We start from the raw sequence: 18,364 nt of genomic DNA on the forward strand, positions 1-18,364 counted from the left end.
ATTTAGCAGAGCGACTTACAAATTGGTGCATTCACCTTATGACATCCAGTGGAACAGCCACTTTACAATAGTGCATCTAAATCTTTTAAGGGGGTGAGAAGGATTACTTTATCCTATCCTAGGTATTCCTTAAAGAGGTGGGGTTTCAGGTGTCTCCGGAAGGTGGTGATTGACTCCGCTGTCCTGGCAATCCTACAATCCTGGTTGTGTTCTGTTTAAAAAACGTTTGTCAACAGAATCGGCTGAATGAATACACCCCTGATCATGCATAAACACAGTTCACTTTCATTACAGACACGTTGTATACATTCTTGCATCAATCACCACCTTCCAGAGACACCTGAAATGGGATGGGAGAGGTTTAGGGTAACTGAAGGATAGGACTGGATGGTCTTCAGAGATAGATGGGAGAGGTTTAGGGTAACTGAAGGATATACATACAGTGCCTTTAGAAAGTATTACAAATGTATATGTATTTTTAAACAGAAATAACTTATTTACATAAGTATTCAGACCCTTTGCTATGAGAATCGAAATTGAGCTCAGGTGCATCTTGTTTCCATTGATCATCCTTGAGATGTTTCTAGAACTTTATTGGAGTCCACCTGTGGTAGATTCAGTTGATTGGACATGATTTGGAAAGCCACACACCTGTCTATATAAGGTCCCACAGTTTACAGCGCAAGTCAGAGCAAAAACCAAGCCATGAAGTGGAAGGAATTGTCCGTAGAGCGCCGGCACAGATATGGGGAAGGGAGACAACAACAAAAAATATGCCGCATTGAAGTTCCCAAAGAACACAGTGGCTTCCATCGTTCTTAAAAGGAAAAGTTTGGAACCACCAAGGCTCTTCCTAGAGCTGGCCGCCTGGCCAAACTGCACAATCAGGGGAGAAGGGCCTTGGTCTGGGAGGTTACCTCTCTGAAGTTCCCAAAGAACACAGTGGCTTCCATCGTTCTTAAAAGGAAAAGTTTGGAACCACCAAGGCTCTTCCTAGAGCTGGCCGCCTGGCCAAACTGCACAATCAGGGGAGAAGGGCCTTGGTCTGGGAGGTTACCAAGAACCTGATGGTCACACTGACAGAGATATAGAGTTCCTCTGTGGAGATGGGAGACACCAACACTTGCCTAAATAGCCCATGTGCCACCATAGGAAGTGTTATGTGTTGTTCGCGATGAGCCTTGGTCAATTTAGCTCAGAGTATGTCACCCTATTCTATCTGTCACCTTCTTTAAATGTATTTATTTAACCTTTATTTAACCAGGTAGGCTAGTTGAGAACAAGTTCTCATTTACAACTGCGACCTGGCCAAGATAAAGCATAGCAGTGTGAACAGACAACACAGAATTACACATGGAGAAAACAACTAACAAGTCAATAACACAGTAGAAAAAGAGAGTCTATATACATACCTAATCCTGCCTAATAGGCAGGCCAATCCTGGAGGGAAGTATTGGCTGTAAGAAGTAAGAACATAACATCTGGTTATTTTTAAATGACTTCTTATAACATTGCTTGCCAGACTGAACATTTGAATTCATAATTTCCAGTCTGCGTTACCCACTCCAGTCAGCAGATGGCGATATGAATTTTTCAGGTGATGCTTCTTGCGTGACGTATAATCTAGTGGACGGGACAGGAGGCTTCTTCAACAGCGACAAAAGGCTTCTGATTTGACCACGCTGTGCTTTGCTAGCAAACCTAAAACCGAAACATTGGAGCTCTTTAGACCAATCTTGTGTATATTACTCTTAGTGTTTTCAACGTAATTCTGTTTACATATCTACTGGTTCATTTAAACGTAATTTGCTTGTTAAATTAGCAAATGTGTTACATTGATACTGCACTAGGCTAATCTCCCGGAGCATAAACTCACTAATCTAGACGGAGAAAGAAACTGGTGAAAGGAGGCAAAGCAGCTTGAAGAATGAATAAGGAGGCTATCACATTGAAACAAGAGGATGATATTACAGTGAAAGATGAATATGGGAACGAGGTTGTCAAAGTGGAAAAAGAGGTAGAACCTTTCAGAATCAAAAAGGAGGAAGATGCGGTAAAATTGAAAGAGGAGGAAGACCCTTTTGGAGTAAAAGAGGAGGATATCTCAATAAAAGAGGAAGACGTTTTGGGAGTGAAAAATGAGACTGAAGATCCGATTACCACCAGTGAGTACTGTCTTAAAACGGGCACAAACTATGCAGTTGTTTTTAAAGGGGCATTATACTGAAGTTCTACACTTGAATATGTTGTTCAGTACTGTAGGAATTGTTTATTAAGGGGCAATCTGCCATTGGTACATATATTATTGAACTGTGGGAAACGGTGGGAAAAGTACCCAGTAAAATACTACTTGAGTAAAAGTTCAAATATACTGAAGTATCAAAAGTATATAAATAATTTCAAATTCCTTATATTATAAACCAGATGGTGCCATTTTCTTGTTTATTTTATTGACGGATAGCCAGGGACACACTCCAACTCTCTGACAATCTACAATTGAAACGTGTGTTTAGTGAGTCCGCTAGATCAGAGCCAGTAATGATTACCGGGGATGTCCTCTTGATTAGTGAGTAAATTGGACCATTTTCCTGCTAAGCCTTCGAAATGTAATGAGTACTTTTGGGTGTCAGGGAAATGTATGGAGTAAAAAGTACATTTTCTTTATGTATGTCGTGAAGTAAAAGTACAATTAGTCAAAAATAGTAAAGTACAGATTCCCCGGAAAGCTACTTAAATAGTACTTTAAAGTATTTTTTACTTAAGTACTTTACACCACTGATCACAAACAATATAAAAAAGCATAATTAAAGTGTCTAATTTAGTCCCCTTTTAGATATGTATTCATTCCTCCTGTTAGACTCTCTGATTGCAATAGAAGTTGATAAGTTTACCATATTTTTGATGTTCTCATTCACACAGGAGACAGACATGACTATTGTGGATCCTCTGGGAAGCCTCAACAACATCCTGATGCTGACGAAGTAGAGAGGCGTCTCTCCAGATCAGAACACCAGATGGTACAGCTTGGTTTGGTCTAGCATACAGCTTGGTCTCAGGGTCTGGGCTTCTGTAAAGCACTTTTTCAACAGTGACATCAGCATCCATAATGCTATGTGTCTGTGTCCCCTCTTTATGGTTACCAGGACAACGCTAGCCCCTCCTCCCTCCCGGAGTCCCCGTTTCGTACCTCTCCTGGTAGCACGTTACTGCTGGGTATGAAGAGGTTGTCTGTGCTGCTGGTGGACTGCAGGAAAACAACGGGTCTGAGTGGAACTGTGAGAGGAGGAGAAGAGAAGAAAGGATCAGATTTGACTCATCAAAGTAAGTGCTGTAGTTTAGTTTGAACAAATACAATAGATATGCCCACTGGTATCTGTTACCAGGACAACCAGCAGAGTTCTGTTAGTTACATTTACATTTAAGTCATTTAGCAGACGCTCTTATCCAGAGCGACTTACAAATTGGTGCATTCACCTTATGACATCCAGTGGAACAGCCACTTTACAATAGTGCATCTAAATCTTTTAAGGGGGGTGAGAAGGATTACTTTATCCTATCCTAGGTATTCCTTAAAGAGGTGGGGTTTCAGGTGTCTCCGGAAGGTGGTGATTGACTCCGCTGTCCTGGCGTCGTGAGGGAGTTTGTTCCACCATTGGGGGCCAGAGCAGCGAACAGTTTTGACTGGGCTGAGCGGGAACTGTACTTCCTCAGTGGTAGGGAGGCGAGCAGGCCAGAGGTGGATGAACGCAGTGCCCTTGTTTGGGTGTAGGGCCTGATCAGAGCCTGGAGGTACTGAGGTGCCGTTCCCCTCACAGCTCCGTAGGCAAGCACCATGGTCTTGTAGCGGATGCGAGCTTCAACTGGAAGCCAGTGGAGAAAGCAGAGGAGCGGGGTGACGTGAGAGAACTTGGGAAGGTTGAACACCAGACGGGCTGCGGCGTTCTGGATGAGTTGTAGGGGTTTAATGGCACAGGCAGGAGCCCAGCCAACAGCGAGTTGCAGTAATCCAGACGGGAGATGACAAGTGCCTGGATTAGGACCTGCGCCGCTTCCTGTGTGAGGCAGGGTCGTACTCTGCGGATGTTGTAGAGCATGAACCTACAGGAACGGGCCACCGCCTTGATGTTAGTTGAGAAGACAGGGTGTTGTCCAGGATCAGGGTTCTTAGCGCTCTGGGAGGAGGACACAATGGAGTTGTCAACCGTGATGGCGAGATCATTGAACGGGCAGTCCTTCCCCGGGAGGAAGAGCAGCTCCGTCTTGCCGAGGTTCAGCTTGAGGTGGTGATCCGTCATCCACACTGATATGTCTGCCAGACATGCAGAGATGCGATTCGCCACCTGGTCATCAGAAGGGGGAAAGGAGAAGATGAATTGTGTGTCGTCTGCATAGCAATGATAGGAGAGACCATGTGAGGTTATGACAGAGCCAAGTGACTTGGTGTATAGCGAGAATAGGAGAGGGCCTAGAACAGAGCCCTGGGGGACACCAGTGGTGAGAGCGCGTGGTGAGGAGACAGATTCTCGCCACGCCACCTGGTAGGAGCGACCTGTCAGGTAGGACGCAATCCAAGCGTGGGCCGCGCCGGAGATGCCCAACTCTGAGAGGGTGGAGAGGAGGATATGATGGTTCACAGTATCGAAGGCAGCCGATAGGTCTAGAAGGATGAGAGCAGAGGAGAGAGAGTTAGCTTTAGCAGTGCGGAGCGCCTCCGTGATACAGAGAAGAGCAGTCTCAGTTGAATGACTAATCTTGAAACCTGACTGATTTGGATCAAGAAGGTCATTCTGAGAGAGATAGCGGGAGAGCTGGCCAAGGACGGCACGTTCAAGAGTTTTGGAGAGAAAAGAAAGAAGGGATACTGGTCTGTAGTTGTTGACATCGGAGGGATCGAGTGTAGGTTTTTTCAGAAGGGGTGCAACTCTCGCTCTCTTGAAGACGGAAGGGACGTAGCCAGCGGTCAGGGATGAGTTGATGAGCGAGGTGAGGTAAGGGAGAAGGTCTCCGGAAATGGTCTGGAGAAGAGAGGAGGGGATAGGGTCAAACGGGCAGGTTGTTGGGCGGCCTGCCGTCACAAGACGCAAGATTTCATCTGGAGAGAGAGGGGAGAAAGAGGTCAGAGCACAGGGTAGGGCAGTGTGAGCAGAACCAGCGGTGTCGTTTGACTTAGCAAACGAGGATCGGATGTCGTCGACCTTCTTTTCAAAATGGTTGACGAAGTCATCTGCAGAGAGGGAGGAGGGGGGGGGAGGATTCAGGAGGGAGGAGAAGGTGGCAAAGAGCTTCCTAGGGTTAGAGGCAGATGCTTGGAATTTAGAGTGGTAGAAAGTGGCTTTAGCAGCAGAGACAGAGGAAGAAAATGTAGAGAGGAGGGAGTGAAAGGATGCCAGGTCCGCAGGGAGGCGAGTTTTCCTCCATTTCCGCTCGGCTGCCCGGAGCCCTGTTCTGTGAGCTCGCAATGAGTCGTCGAGCCACGGAGCGGGAGGGGAGGACCGAGCCGGCCTGGAGGATAGGGGACATAGAGAGTCAAAGGATGCAGAAAGGGAGGAGAGGAGGGTTGAGGAGGCAGAATCAGGAGATAGGTTGGAGAAGGTTTGAGCAGAGGGAAGAGATGATAGGATGGAAGAGGAGAGAGTAGCGGGGGAGAGAGAGCGAAGGTTGGGACGGCGCGATACCATCCGAGTAGGGGCAGTGTGGGAAGTGTTGGATGAGAGCGAGAGGGAAAAGGATACAAGGTAGTGGTCGGAGACTTGGAGGGGAGTTGCAATGAGGTTAGTGGAAGAACAGCATCTAGTAAAGATGAGGTCGAGCGTATTGCCTGCCTTGTGAGTAGGGGGAAGGTGAGAGGGTGAGGTCAAAAGAGGAGAGGAGTGGAAAGAAGGAGGCAGAGAGGAATGAGTCAAAGGTAGACGTGGGGAGGTTAAAGTCGCCCAGAACTGTGAGAGGTGAGCCGTCCTCAGGACGTTGACATGAAGATGGACTAGTATCTTTTACCAGTGGGGCTGTCCCCGACTAATAAAAATCTTGTTTGACTTAGCCACCTGTGCCTTTCACCAATCCATTGGTGCAAATGTTAAACATGTATTTCTATATATACACTACCGTTGAAGAGTTTGGGGTCACTTAGAAATGTCCTTGTTTTTGAAAGAAAATCATTTTTTTGGTCCATTAAAATAACATCGACAATCAAAGCCACAAATGCTGATGCCCCAGATACTCAACTAGTCTACAGGAGGCCAGTTTTATTGCTTCTTTCATCAGAACAACAGTTTTCAGCTGTGCTAACATAATTGCAAAAGCGTTTTGTAATGTTCGATTGGGCCTCTGTCGCATTTTAAAATGATAAACTTGGATTAGCCAACACAACGTGCTATTGGAACACAGGACTGATGGTTGCTGATAATGGGCCTCTGTAGATAATAATGGGCCTCTATGTAGATAATAATGGGCCTCTATGTAGATAATAATGGGCCTCTATGTAGATAATAATGGAACTCTATGTAGATAATAATGGAACTCTATGTAGATAATAATGGAACTCTATGTAGATAATAATGGCTCTATGTAGATAATAATGGGCCTCTGTAGATAATAATGGGCCTCTGTAGATAATAATGGGCCTCTATGTAGATAATAATGGGCCTCTATGTAGATAATAATGGGCCTCTATGTAGATAATAATGGAACTCTCTATGTAGATAATAATGGGCCTCTATATAGATAATAATGGGCCTCTATGTAGATAATAATGGGCCTCTATGTAGATAATAATGGGCCTTTATGTAGATAATAATGGAACTCTATGTAGATAATAATGGGCCTTTATGTAGATAATAATGGGCCTCTATGTAGATAATAATGGGCCTCTATGTAGATAATAATGGAACTCTATGTAGATAATAATGGAACTCTTTATGTAGATAATAATGGGCCTCTATGTAGATAATAATGGAACTCTATGTAGATAATAATGGAACTCTATGTAGATAATAATGGGCCTTTATGTAGATAATAATGGGCCTTTATGTAGATAATAATGGGCCTCTATGTAGATAATAATGGGCCTCTATGTAGATAATAATGGGCCTCTATGTAGATAATAATGGCCTTTATGTAGATAATAATGGGCCTCTATGTAGATAATAATGGGCCTTCTATGTAGATAATAATGGAACTCTATGTAGATAATAATGGGCCTTTATGTAGATAATAATGGGCCTCTATGTAGATAATAATGGGCCTTTATGTAGATAATAATGGGCCTCTATATAGATAATCCACAAATAATCAGCCATTTCCAGCTACAATAGTAATTTATAACATTAACAATGTCTGCACTGTATTTATGATCAATTTGTTATTTTAACTGACAAAAGGACATGTATATCCTAACATGATCCGTGTTGTAAACAGCATTCTGCATGAATTACGACTTTCAACTTGCAACAAAACAATTTTATGAAATCAAATTTTGTCAGCAATCAAACATAGCTTAACACGGTCAAGTTCAGTTTCTGTGCAATCCTCAGACACTCTAAAAGGCAACCAAACATGTTTCATAATTCTACATTACATATTGGCTATACAAGACCTGAATTAGCCCATGAAGGTTCTTGGACCAATGACCACCTATCGTTTTGAAACCTAGCTAGATAGCAAATGAGCTGGGATTTCCAGCAGTATGTGAATGCCGTTTGTAGGACAAACAGCCATCATGCTAGAGCTGTGCACAACAGAGTTCATTCTCTGGTGAAAGGAAACCAGAAGCACGGTAGTTTACGTTTCACAGCAGTTCGTTCTCTTCTACAGACTTCTCAAGTCTGGAAAAAGTTAAACATGGTTACTAAGAGTGGAAAAGCTAAATCTCAGTCCAAGTATAATCATTTTGATGATATTATTGCAGAAATTGACCAGGAGAGTGACACAGAAGGAATGGATGAGGACTCTGTGAGTGACCAGAGTTTTGATTCCAGTGCGGAAGAAATGTTTTTGGAAGGAGAAGATCCACTTTTTGATCAGTAAGTAAAACAAGTTTTTACTTCTCATGCTAATGCAGTTGTTTAAATGGTTGCATATTTATTTATATATATACACACACACACAGTCAAAGTTTACATACACTTAGTTTGGAGTCCTTAAAACTTGTTTTTCAACCACTCCACAAATGTCTTGTTAACCTCTCTGGTACAAGTGCGTCCCACCTCGACAACAGCCAGTGAAATTGCAGGGCGCCAGATTAAAAACAACAGAAATCCCATAATTAAAATTCCTCAAACATACAAGTATTATACACCATTTTAAAGATCAACTTGTTGTAAATCCAGCCATATTGTCCTGTTTCAAATAGGCTTTACGGCGAAAGCACACCAAACAGTTGTTAGGGCAGCCCCTAGCCACAGAAAACCATATTGCCATTTTCCAACCAAGGAGAGGTGCCACAAAAGTCAGAAATAGCGATTTTAAAATGAATCACTTTCCTCTGATCATCTGGTGGCACTCCCAGGTCTCCATGAAGTACAATAAAAGTTTGTAGAAACATGTCAAACTGTAGTACGATCTAAAATAAGGACGCGCGACAACGAGGTTCTAGCTCCAGCCTGTTTATTAACCTAACCCTCGCATGTCCTACATAGGTACGGATACCCCCAAGGGACATCCTACTACATCTTCTCCTCTCCCATGAACAATAACTCAACATGCATAACCACTGAAGCATAACTGAAATGCAATTTGGAAACCAGTATTATTCTCTAACATGCTAATTCCCATCCTGAAACCATATGAAAGCATTAAATCACACAGTATGAACATTAACTTAGGTACAGTCTCTTTTTGCTGGGTATGTTCCCCAGCAGTATGTTTTCTCCACGTAACATAGTCTTTCAGCCACTGGTGGCTTCACATCCCTTTCTGGCTTGTGGCTCTGTGAGCATTCTCTCCCCTTCACCCTCTTTGTGCATTTTCTGTGGCCTCAGTCTGTGTGGCTGGTAGATCTGGAAGAGGTCTTGGGTGCGTTTTTCATCCAAAAATTAAAAGAGCACCCCCTATATCGAAGAAGTTAAGAGGTTAACCTCTTTAGGCTATGTGGGACGTTAGAGTCCCGCATAGGCTAACATCTGGTGAAATAGCATAGCGCAAAGATACTAAATGCACAATTCGTAATATTAAACGTTCTTGTAAATACATGTATCTAACATCTAAAATCTTTACTTCCTCTTAATCCAACCACAGTGTCAGATTTTTTAAAATGCTTTTGTCAAAAGCAATCTTACGATAATCTGACGACAGCGCGCCACACACACAAGTATTACTAGCATTTTCCAACCAAGCATTAGCGCCACAAAAAGCCAGAAATAGCACTAAAATAATCAATTACCTTTGAAGATCTTCTTCTTTTGGCAATACAAAAGGTCCAATCTTCACAATAAATGGTTTTGTTCGATTTAAATCCATTTTTATAGCATAAAACGACATATTTTGTAAAAGGCTTGTGTCATGAATTCCGTATCCTTCAACTTTCAACGATACATTCGATGCAATTAGTCACAGCGTTGACGTTTATCTAGTCATGGTTGGTTTCATTGAAATCCTCTGTTTGTTAGTAACACAACCATACTTGATTATTCTTGTTACGGGCGTACTGATTTGAACACAGCAAACAATGACCTCATTGCGCGCCAATGATATCACCAGTGCTTCTTTGAATGACTGTGGGCAGAAATAATCACCACTTGAAACCTCGCTTGGTAGACAGCCAATGGGCTGAGGTAAATGGAATTATCTATTGTTTATATCCAGGAAGACTCTTGAATGAAATTTGAGCGTAACGCAGCCATTCGCCATTGGAATTTCCACCAGAAGGAGCCATTTTCTTTGCGTGAAGCAGTATTGAGTCAAGATCATTTTTGATCATGGAACAGAACCTCACCTGAGTGATTTACGTTCCCTACTCTAATATAATCTGTGTTTCTGTGTCTTTATTTCACAGTCCCTCCGATTCTGATTGGGAGCCCCCACTGCCAAGGTTCCCATCCCCGACAGGAGCTGGATCATCTAGCCGGACCCCTGCTGTCTCCGGCTCCACACCTACCCCCGCCCTGCCAGGTGGGAAGTCTGTGACAAAGAAGTGGAGGTGGGGAAGAGCTAAACCTGCAATCAGAGAGGAGGAGGGTCGTTGGCACTCTGTGCTGGAGGAGGATGTGTTGCCTACACCTCCAGTATTCAGACCGAAGAGGCCATCAGGACCTCAGCTGGACATGACCTCTAAGTACAGCCCCATGCAACTTTTTCAGCTGTTTTTCACCTCGGCAGTTGTTGATTCCTTGGTGTCGAACACAAATAAGTATGGTGCTAAGAAGCAGGCAGGCAAGAAAGAGGGATGGAAGCCCATTTCCATGTCAGATCTTTTTTGTTTCATGTCAATGGTCATGTACATGGGTCTTGTGAAGCTAAAAACCCTGAAAGACTACTGGAAAACTGCTCCCCTCTATCAACTGCCTTTCCCATCCACTGTCATATCATGCAAAAGGTTTCTGACAATCTTACAGGCGCTTCATATCAGTGACCCAGAAGTTGATGAGGACAATGAGAAGATGAGAGGCACAGCAAGGTTTGATAGGCTGTGCAAAATAAAACCTCTCTACACCAGCATCGTTGAGGCTTGCAAAACCTATTTTCAGCCTGCCCAGAACATTTCCATCGATGAGAGGATGGTAGCTTCAAAAGCCAGAATTGGCCTAAAACCCTACATGCGTAACAAACCAACTAAATGGGGTTACAAACTGTTTGTTTTGGCTGATTCTGCGTGTGCATACACGTGCAATTTTTTTGTTTATGAGGGAAGAGCAGTTGTGCGACCGGTAAGGGACTTAGCTATGACTCCGTTATGCAGTTATTAGATTTGCAGCTGCTGGGGAAGGGCTACAAACTGTTTGTGGATAACTTCTACACAAGCCGTACCCTGTTCACAGACCTGAGGAAGCGGGATGTGTGGGCTTGTGGCACCATTCGGACCAACAGAGTGGGCTTCCCGAAAACCAGGGTGAATGACATGCCTAAGCGGGCTGAGCGGGGGACCATGCGATGGATCCGTGAAGATGGCCTGCTGTTTGTGAAGTGGATGGACACCAGAGAGGTGGCGATGTGCTCCACTATCCACAAGTCCTTCAGTGGTGATCACGTCGTCAGGCGTGTGAAGGATGCTACTGGGGCATGGACCACAAAAAATGTCCCCATTCCTGCAGCCATCAAGGACTACAACCAGAGCATGGGAGGTGTGGACCAGTCAGATGCGCTGATAGGATACTACAATGTTCTCCACAAGACAATGAAATGGTACAAGACATTTTTCTATCATTTCATTGACATTGCTGTGGTGAATGCCTTCATCCTCCAGAAGGAAATGGCTAAGAGCTGTGGACAGCCCCCATCTCACAGCTAGTCTTCAGAGAGCTGCTCATCCAGGAGCTTGCTAGCTACAGCAAGTCCACTGTAGCACCTTCTGTCCCCTCTGCTCCAACTAGTAGTGTTCACCTGCCCAGATTCATCTCTGCAGACATGAATGTGCCTCAGGGCAAAAAGGGCACAGTAGGGAGACGTCGTTGTGTTCTGTGTCACAGGAAATGCCCCATCACCTGCACCAGCTGTTCAGTAACCCTCTGCTTTACAGCAGAAAGAGACTGCTATTGGGCATGGCATCAGAAGAACAATATTGTGTAGAGGACTGAGGGTCTTCACAATATTGTACATTATACATTGAATGTGCGTAAATAGTTACCCTTGTTATTTTACATTTTTTTAAATGTTCATTTTTTTGGGGGTGTGCTATGTTAGAATGGCATTTGAGTGTTTTGTATATAGTAATTTGATTAAATGTATCACTGTACCAATTCGGCCACTTGGGTACATTTGGGCAACTTGTGTGGGACACCTGGGTGACTACATGCTCAATGTCATGTAGCTCACTCATTCCTGAAGATCTTTCTGAAACTGTTTTCAAATACTGTTGCCATCTTATGTTCTCCATTCAAACCCCAGAATCCCATCTGTATGTCTGGATGTTCTTGTTTCAGTTGAAAGATGATGCAGCAACAATAAAAACAGAACGTATGTTTATTTCCTTCTACCAGATCTATGGTGTTATATTCTCCTGCATTCAATTCACATTTACACAAACTTCAGAGTGTTTTCTTTCAAATGGTACCAAGACTATGCATATCCTTGCTTCTGGGCCAGAGCTACAGGCCGTTAGATTAGGGTATGTCTTCAGGTGGAAATTGTACAAAGTAACCCGAAGAGCTTTTTAATAAGGTACGGTAGGTTGAAAGGTTGGTCAGTTGTTTGATCGGTCAGTTGGTTGGTAGGGTCTGGCAGCTGACAGACAGAGAAGATGCATAATAAAGGTGTGGTAAAGGAGAGACTGAGTAAGAAAGTAACCATAGCAACAGAGGACATGGTGTCAGCAGCAGCTCTCTACAAAACCTCAAATGTTGCATCACTTGCGGTGGGCCTCAGAGAGACACATCTAGATGGCCTCAAATCTTCCCTTGGACAGATGTAAATGAGCTGTTGGCTAAATCTGGTGCTACGCATCACATCTCACTTCTGAGACCATTGAAATCAGTAGACATTAAAATTACCAGCACTCTGACTCTGTCCTGCACCAGGAGAGTCTAATGGAGGAGAATCTAGAGAGAGAAAGATTTTTCCATTGCATGAACAGTTACAATTGATTTCCTCCAGCATTTAATCTCACAGCACATTAGTTGTAATGTCTGAGATGAGAGATTCATCATACCTGCTCTTGACGAAGAGTGACCACTGATATCTCCAGATGTCAGGATGTTGTAGAGACGTTTGTGAGGGTTGTGGAGGTGTTTGGGGATGTTGTGAGGGTTGTGGAGGTGTTTGGAGATGTTGTAGAGAGGTTTGGGAGGGTTGTGAATGTGTTTGCTGGGGATGTTGTAGAGAGCGTTGTGAAGGTGTTTGTTGGGGATGTTGTAGAGGTTTGGGAGGGTTGTGAAGGTGTTTGTTGGGGATGTTGTAGAGAGCGTTGTGAAGGTGTTTGCTGGGGATGTTGTAGAGGTTTGGGAGCGTTGTGAAGGTGTTTGTTGGGGATGTTGTAGAGGTTTGGGAGGGTTGTGAAGGTGTTTGTTGGGGATGTTGTAGAGAGGTTTGGGAGGGTTGTGAAAGTGTTTGTTGGGGATGTTGTAGAGAGCGTTGTGAAGGTGTTTGTTGGGGATGTTGTAGAGAGGTTTGGGAGGGTTGTGAAAGTGTTTGTTGGGGATGTTGTAGAGAGGGTTGGGAAGGTGTTTGTTGGGGATGTTGTAGAGAGGTTTGGGAAGGTTGTGAAAGTGTTTGTTGGGGATGTTGTAGAGAGGGTTGGGAAGGTGTTTGTTGGGGATGTTGTAGAGAGGTTTGGGAAGGTTGTGAAGGTGTTTGTTGGGGATGTTGTAGAGAGGTTTGGGAGGGTTGTGAAGGTGTTTGTTGGGGATGTTGTAGAGAGGTTTGGGAGGGTTGTGAAGGTGTTTGTTGGGGATGTTGTAGAGAGGTTTGGGAGGGTTGTGAAGGTGTTTGTTGGGGATGTTGTAGAGAGGTTTGGGAGGGTTGTGAAGGTGTTTGTTGGGGATGTTGTAGAGAGGTTTGGGAGGGTTGTGAAGGTGTTTGTTGGGGATGTTGTAGAGAGGTTTGGGAGGGTTGTGAAGGTGTTTGTTGGGGATGTTGTAGAGAGGTTTGGGAGGGTTGTGAAGGTGTTTGTTGGGGATGTTGTAGAGAGGTTTGGGAGGGTTGTGAAGGTGTTTGTTGGGGATGTTGTAGAGAGGTTTGTGAAGGTGTGTTCTCTATGTTGATCATCGGAACTCATTTGAAGGTAACCTATACACACACATGGAAGTATGGAGGTAGTTTTGTGCCCCCAAAAATAATGGGTTAAATATATGTAAAACAATATAAAATATTACCTGAGCTTTCTTATATCGCCTAGATATAGGACAGACACTTCAAAACCTTATTACTTAAAACAAATATATATGTATTTTTTCCAGTTATTAAATGTGTTTTTCAATGCATTTCTATGGGCAATATTAGTAAAGCCCAAATTCAATATTTGATTTAAATATATCTATATAAATATACATACAGTACCAGTCAAAAGTTTGGACACACCTACTCATTGCAGGGTTTTTCTTTATGTTAACTTTTTTCTACATTGCAAAGCTGTCATCAAGGCAAAGGGTGGCTACTTTGAAGACTCTCAAACATAAAATATATTTAGATTTGTTTAACACTTGTTTGGTTACTACATGATTCTATATGTGTTATTTCATAGTTTTGATGTCTTCACTATTATTCTACAAAGCAGAAAAAAAGTAAAAATAATGAAAATCTCTGGAATGAGTAGGTGTGTCCAAACTTTTGACTGGTACTGTATATATATAATTAAATAAATAAAATATTGAATTTGGGCTTTACTAATATTGCCCGTAGAAATGCATTGAAAACACGTTTTTAACTGGATTTTTTTTTTTTTAAGGACTAAGGTTTTGAAGTGTCCAAACTTTTGACTGGTATCATATATATTTATATTTATACCTAAAGGGGTCCTAGAATTACAAATCAAACAGCTAAATAATCCACAGTCTGGCCATCTTAAAACAATTCCAACCAATAAAATACAGCTACATTTGGAGAGGACAGCATTCGGAAATCCAGATTTTGTTACGTTACAGCCTTATTCTAAAATGTATTAAATTAAGTTTTTCCTTCATCACCACCTTCACCATCTCTACCATTAAGGCCAGACTGGCAGAGTGCTGCAGAGGTGGTTGTCCTTCTGGAAGGTTCTCCCATCTTCACAGAGATGTCCAGCCTTTCAAAGCACTTCATGGCTACATACGTGAGTGACATGGGTCGGTAGTCATTTAGGTAGGTTACCTTGGTGTTCTTGGGCACAGGGACTATGGTGGTCTGCTTGAAACATGTTGGTATTACAGACAGGGAGAGGTTGAACATGTCAGTGAAGACAGTTGCCAGTTGGTCAGCGCATGCTCTGAGTACACGTCCTGGTAATCCGTCTGGCCGTGTGTTAGCGAGCTGTGTTAGCGAGCTGTGTTAGGGGCTAAGCAGCTAACTGCCTACTTATCAACAACCTATTGTGTGTATTGAACATTCATACTGGACAGTTTTACCTATAGAGTAGCACCACCACCCATCCTCTTGAAGTCAAAGCCACAGTGTATTGTTGCTATAGGAGTTTATGATTAATAATCCTATTAATTTCAAGCCCCACTAAGATGTCACCATACTATTCTTTTAAAGCCCCACTATGTAAGACATACATCATCAGAGTGGGCCTCCCATTTAAATGTAAACAATGGAGCAAATGCATCACATGTGAACATCACTTGATTATCAGAGGGGTGTATTATGACATCAGATAGAACTACTCAGACATTCCAAATATCACTTGATTATCAGAGGGGTGTATTATGACATCAGATAGAACTACTCAGACATTCCAAATATCACTTGATTATCAGAGGGGTGTATTATGACATCAGATAGAACTACTCAGACATTCCAAATATCACTTGATTATCAGAGGGGTGTATTATGACATCAGATAGAACTACTCAGACATTCCAAATATCACTTGATTATCAGAGGGGTGTATTATGACATCAGATAGAACTACTCAGACATTCCAAATATCACTTGATTATCAGAGGGGTGTATTATGACATCAGATAGAACTACTCAGACATTCCAAATCAGGCTTCATCCATATCATGAAGGTGGATATTGATCCAACCATTTCCAAAGAATAATGACTGGGCTGATGGAAACAGGATATGCCTGTATACTTTTCTAAATGCCGACAGAAGATTTGTTATTTCGTTTGACATGGTGGGTCTTTTTGTGTCAGTAAAAATGTTGTAACAAGAAATGGCGGCATTAATCCTTTATGCGCAAATATTGATTTAATAACGATCATATCTTAGTTAATTTGGAGTCACGTGATGATATGTTGTGTGGTCCTCCCACTACGACTTGGGAACCCATGCAGTTTATTAGGCTACAGATTAAATAAATGATGAACTTCACAGGGTGGTGAAAGTGGAGGTGATGAGCTTGATGCTCCTTTCCAATACATTTTGAGGGTCTTATTCTGGTGACATGATGATGATTGATGCTTGGCTGCCATTTGACAAATAAAATAATGTCGCTCTTATCCATAATAATCTCATCATGTAGGTAGCCTACCAGCACTGTATCTTTGAGCTGTTGGCTACAGTGGACGGGACAAGAGGACTTTTGCTATATAACTCAACGGTTTTTCAAAACCATCAGTAGAGTTGAAAATGCAATGAAAACCCATTTAACTTGCATTTTTCATTCAGTACATGGGAATTCAACATCAAAACTTTTTTCCGTGCACTACGTCATCACGCAGACTTTTATCCGCAATAAACCTGTTTGATGCCAACGTTTCCGGTGGGAAAATGCGTATATTATTTTATGCAGATTTGAGAATATTCACTTGTAAATCTGTCGCAAATTGCACAGAAATTTAGCTACTAAGGTGGATATTGATCCAAAACCTGCTGCTTATTCAAATCGTCCCACTGGGCACAGCGTTCAACATCTAGTTTCTATTTACATTTCTTTGATTCGTCAACTAAAATGAAATCAACACAAAATGTCACCAATCACTGGTTACCAGTTGTGTTAAAATTAATAAAAAATACCTTTTGTAGATGGATTAAAGATCAAAGAAGTTTTCCTGTGGTCTCTTCTGTGCACATAGGGCAGAATTCCCTTTTCAACACATTCATGTTTCTTATAAAAAGAAGTGATACAGTCAGTCTCTCCTCAACTCTTAGCCAAAAGAGACTAGCATGTATAGTATTTATATCAGCCTTCTGATTCCAAAGACAGAAAACAACTACCCACAAAACCCTATCGGCCAAAAACCCGTTCCAAAAACAAAGAAATACAAAAACACAGAGAAAGGAACATAGAATGCCCACCTAGTCACACCCTGGCCAAACCAAAATAGAGAATAAAAGCTTCTCTATGGCCAGGGCGTGACAGCCGCTCTGTTCTGGGCCAGCTGCAGCTTTACTAGGTCTTTCCTTGCAGCACTGGACCACACGACTGGACAATAATCAAGATTAGACTAAACTAGAGCCTGCAGAACTTGCTTTGTGGAGAGTAGTATCAAAAAAGCAGAGCATCTCTTTATTATGGCTAGACCTCTCCCTGTCTTTACAACCATTGAATCTATATGTTTTGACCATGACAGTTTACAATCTAAGGTAATGCCAAGTTATTTAGTCTCCTCAACTTGATCAACAGCCACACAATTCATTACCAGATTCAGCTGAGGTCTAGAACTTGAGGAATGATTTGTACCAAATACAATGCTCTTAGTTTTACAGATGTTCAGGACCAGTTTATTACTGGCCATGCATTCCAAAACAGACTGCAACTCTTTGTTAAGGGTTTCAGTGACTTCATTAGCTGTGGTTGCTGGTAGCTTATATAGTTGAATCATCAGCATACATGGACACACATACTTTGTTTAATGCCAGTGGCAGGCCATTGGTAAAAATAGAAAAGAGTAGAGGGCCTAGAGAGCTGCCCTGTGGTACACCACACTTCATATGTTTGACATTAGAGAAGCTTCCATTAAAAACCCTCTGAGTTCTATTAGATAAACAGCTCTGAATCCACATTATGGCAGAGGTTGAAAAGCCAAAGCACAAACATTCTTAAACAACAGGTTATGGTGAATAATATCAAAGGCTGCACTGAAATCTAACAATAGAGCTCCCACAATCTTCTTGTTATCAATTTCTCTCAACCAATCATCAGTCATTTGTGTCAGTGCAGTACATGTTGAGTGCCCTTCTCTATAAGCATGCTGAAAGTCTGTTGTTCATTTGTTTACAGAAATATAGCATTGTATTTGTTCAAACCATTTTTTCCAAACAGTTTGCTAAGAGCTTGCTGCCAGCTTATAGGTCTGCTGTAAAGGCCGCTTTACCACTCTTGGGTAGTGGATTAATTTGGCTTCCTCCAGGCCTGAGAACAAAGACTTTCCTCTTGGCTCTTATTAAAAATATGTCAGATAGGAGTGGCTATAGAGTCAGCTACTGTCCTCAGTAGCTTTCCATCTAAGTTGTCAATGCCAGGAGGTTTGTCATTATTGATCGATAACAATTGTTCCACCTCTCCCACACTAACTTTACAAAATTCGATACTTGCACTGCTTTTCTTTCATGGTGTTTTTTTCCATCATTCTTTATATCATTGATCTTGGCTTCATAATAAAGTTGATTATTTTTGTTGAGTTTGGTCACAT

The 18,364-nt window shown here is 42.4% G+C and overlaps 2 protein-coding genes across 3 annotated transcripts in view; one reads left to right on the forward strand and one right to left on the reverse strand.

Annotated features, from left to right (window-relative positions):
* Positions 1-18,364, reverse strand: part of LOC127926659 (piggyBac transposable element-derived protein 4-like) — a 68,227-nt gene that overhangs the window by 42,988 nt on the left and 6,875 nt on the right. The gene's annotated exons all lie outside the window — the stretch shown is intronic.
* The window catches only part of LOC127926661 (uncharacterized), a 43,702-nt gene continuing 26,974 nt past the window's right edge, over positions 1,637-18,364 (forward strand). Inside the window, exons 1-4 of one of the 2 annotated variants that reach the window (XM_052512152.1) lie at positions 1,637-2,165; positions 2,920-3,017; positions 3,144-3,321; positions 7,904-8,018. In XM_052512152.1, the coding sequence (XP_052368112.1) occupies positions 1,928-2,165; positions 2,920-3,017; positions 3,144-3,321; positions 7,904-8,018 (629 nt within the window). In that variant the 5' untranslated portion in view covers positions 1,637-1,927. The remainder of the gene's footprint in view (positions 2,166-2,919; positions 3,018-3,143; positions 3,322-7,903; positions 8,019-18,364) is intronic. The other variant, XM_052512153.1, reaches the window with a different exon arrangement.

The sequence above is a fragment of the Oncorhynchus keta genome, unplaced genomic scaffold (assembly GCF_023373465.1).
Source record: "Oncorhynchus keta strain PuntledgeMale-10-30-2019 unplaced genomic scaffold, Oket_V2 Un_contig_8036_pilon_pilon, whole genome shotgun sequence".
Lineage (NCBI taxonomy): Eukaryota > Metazoa > Chordata > Actinopteri > Salmoniformes > Salmonidae > Oncorhynchus > Oncorhynchus keta.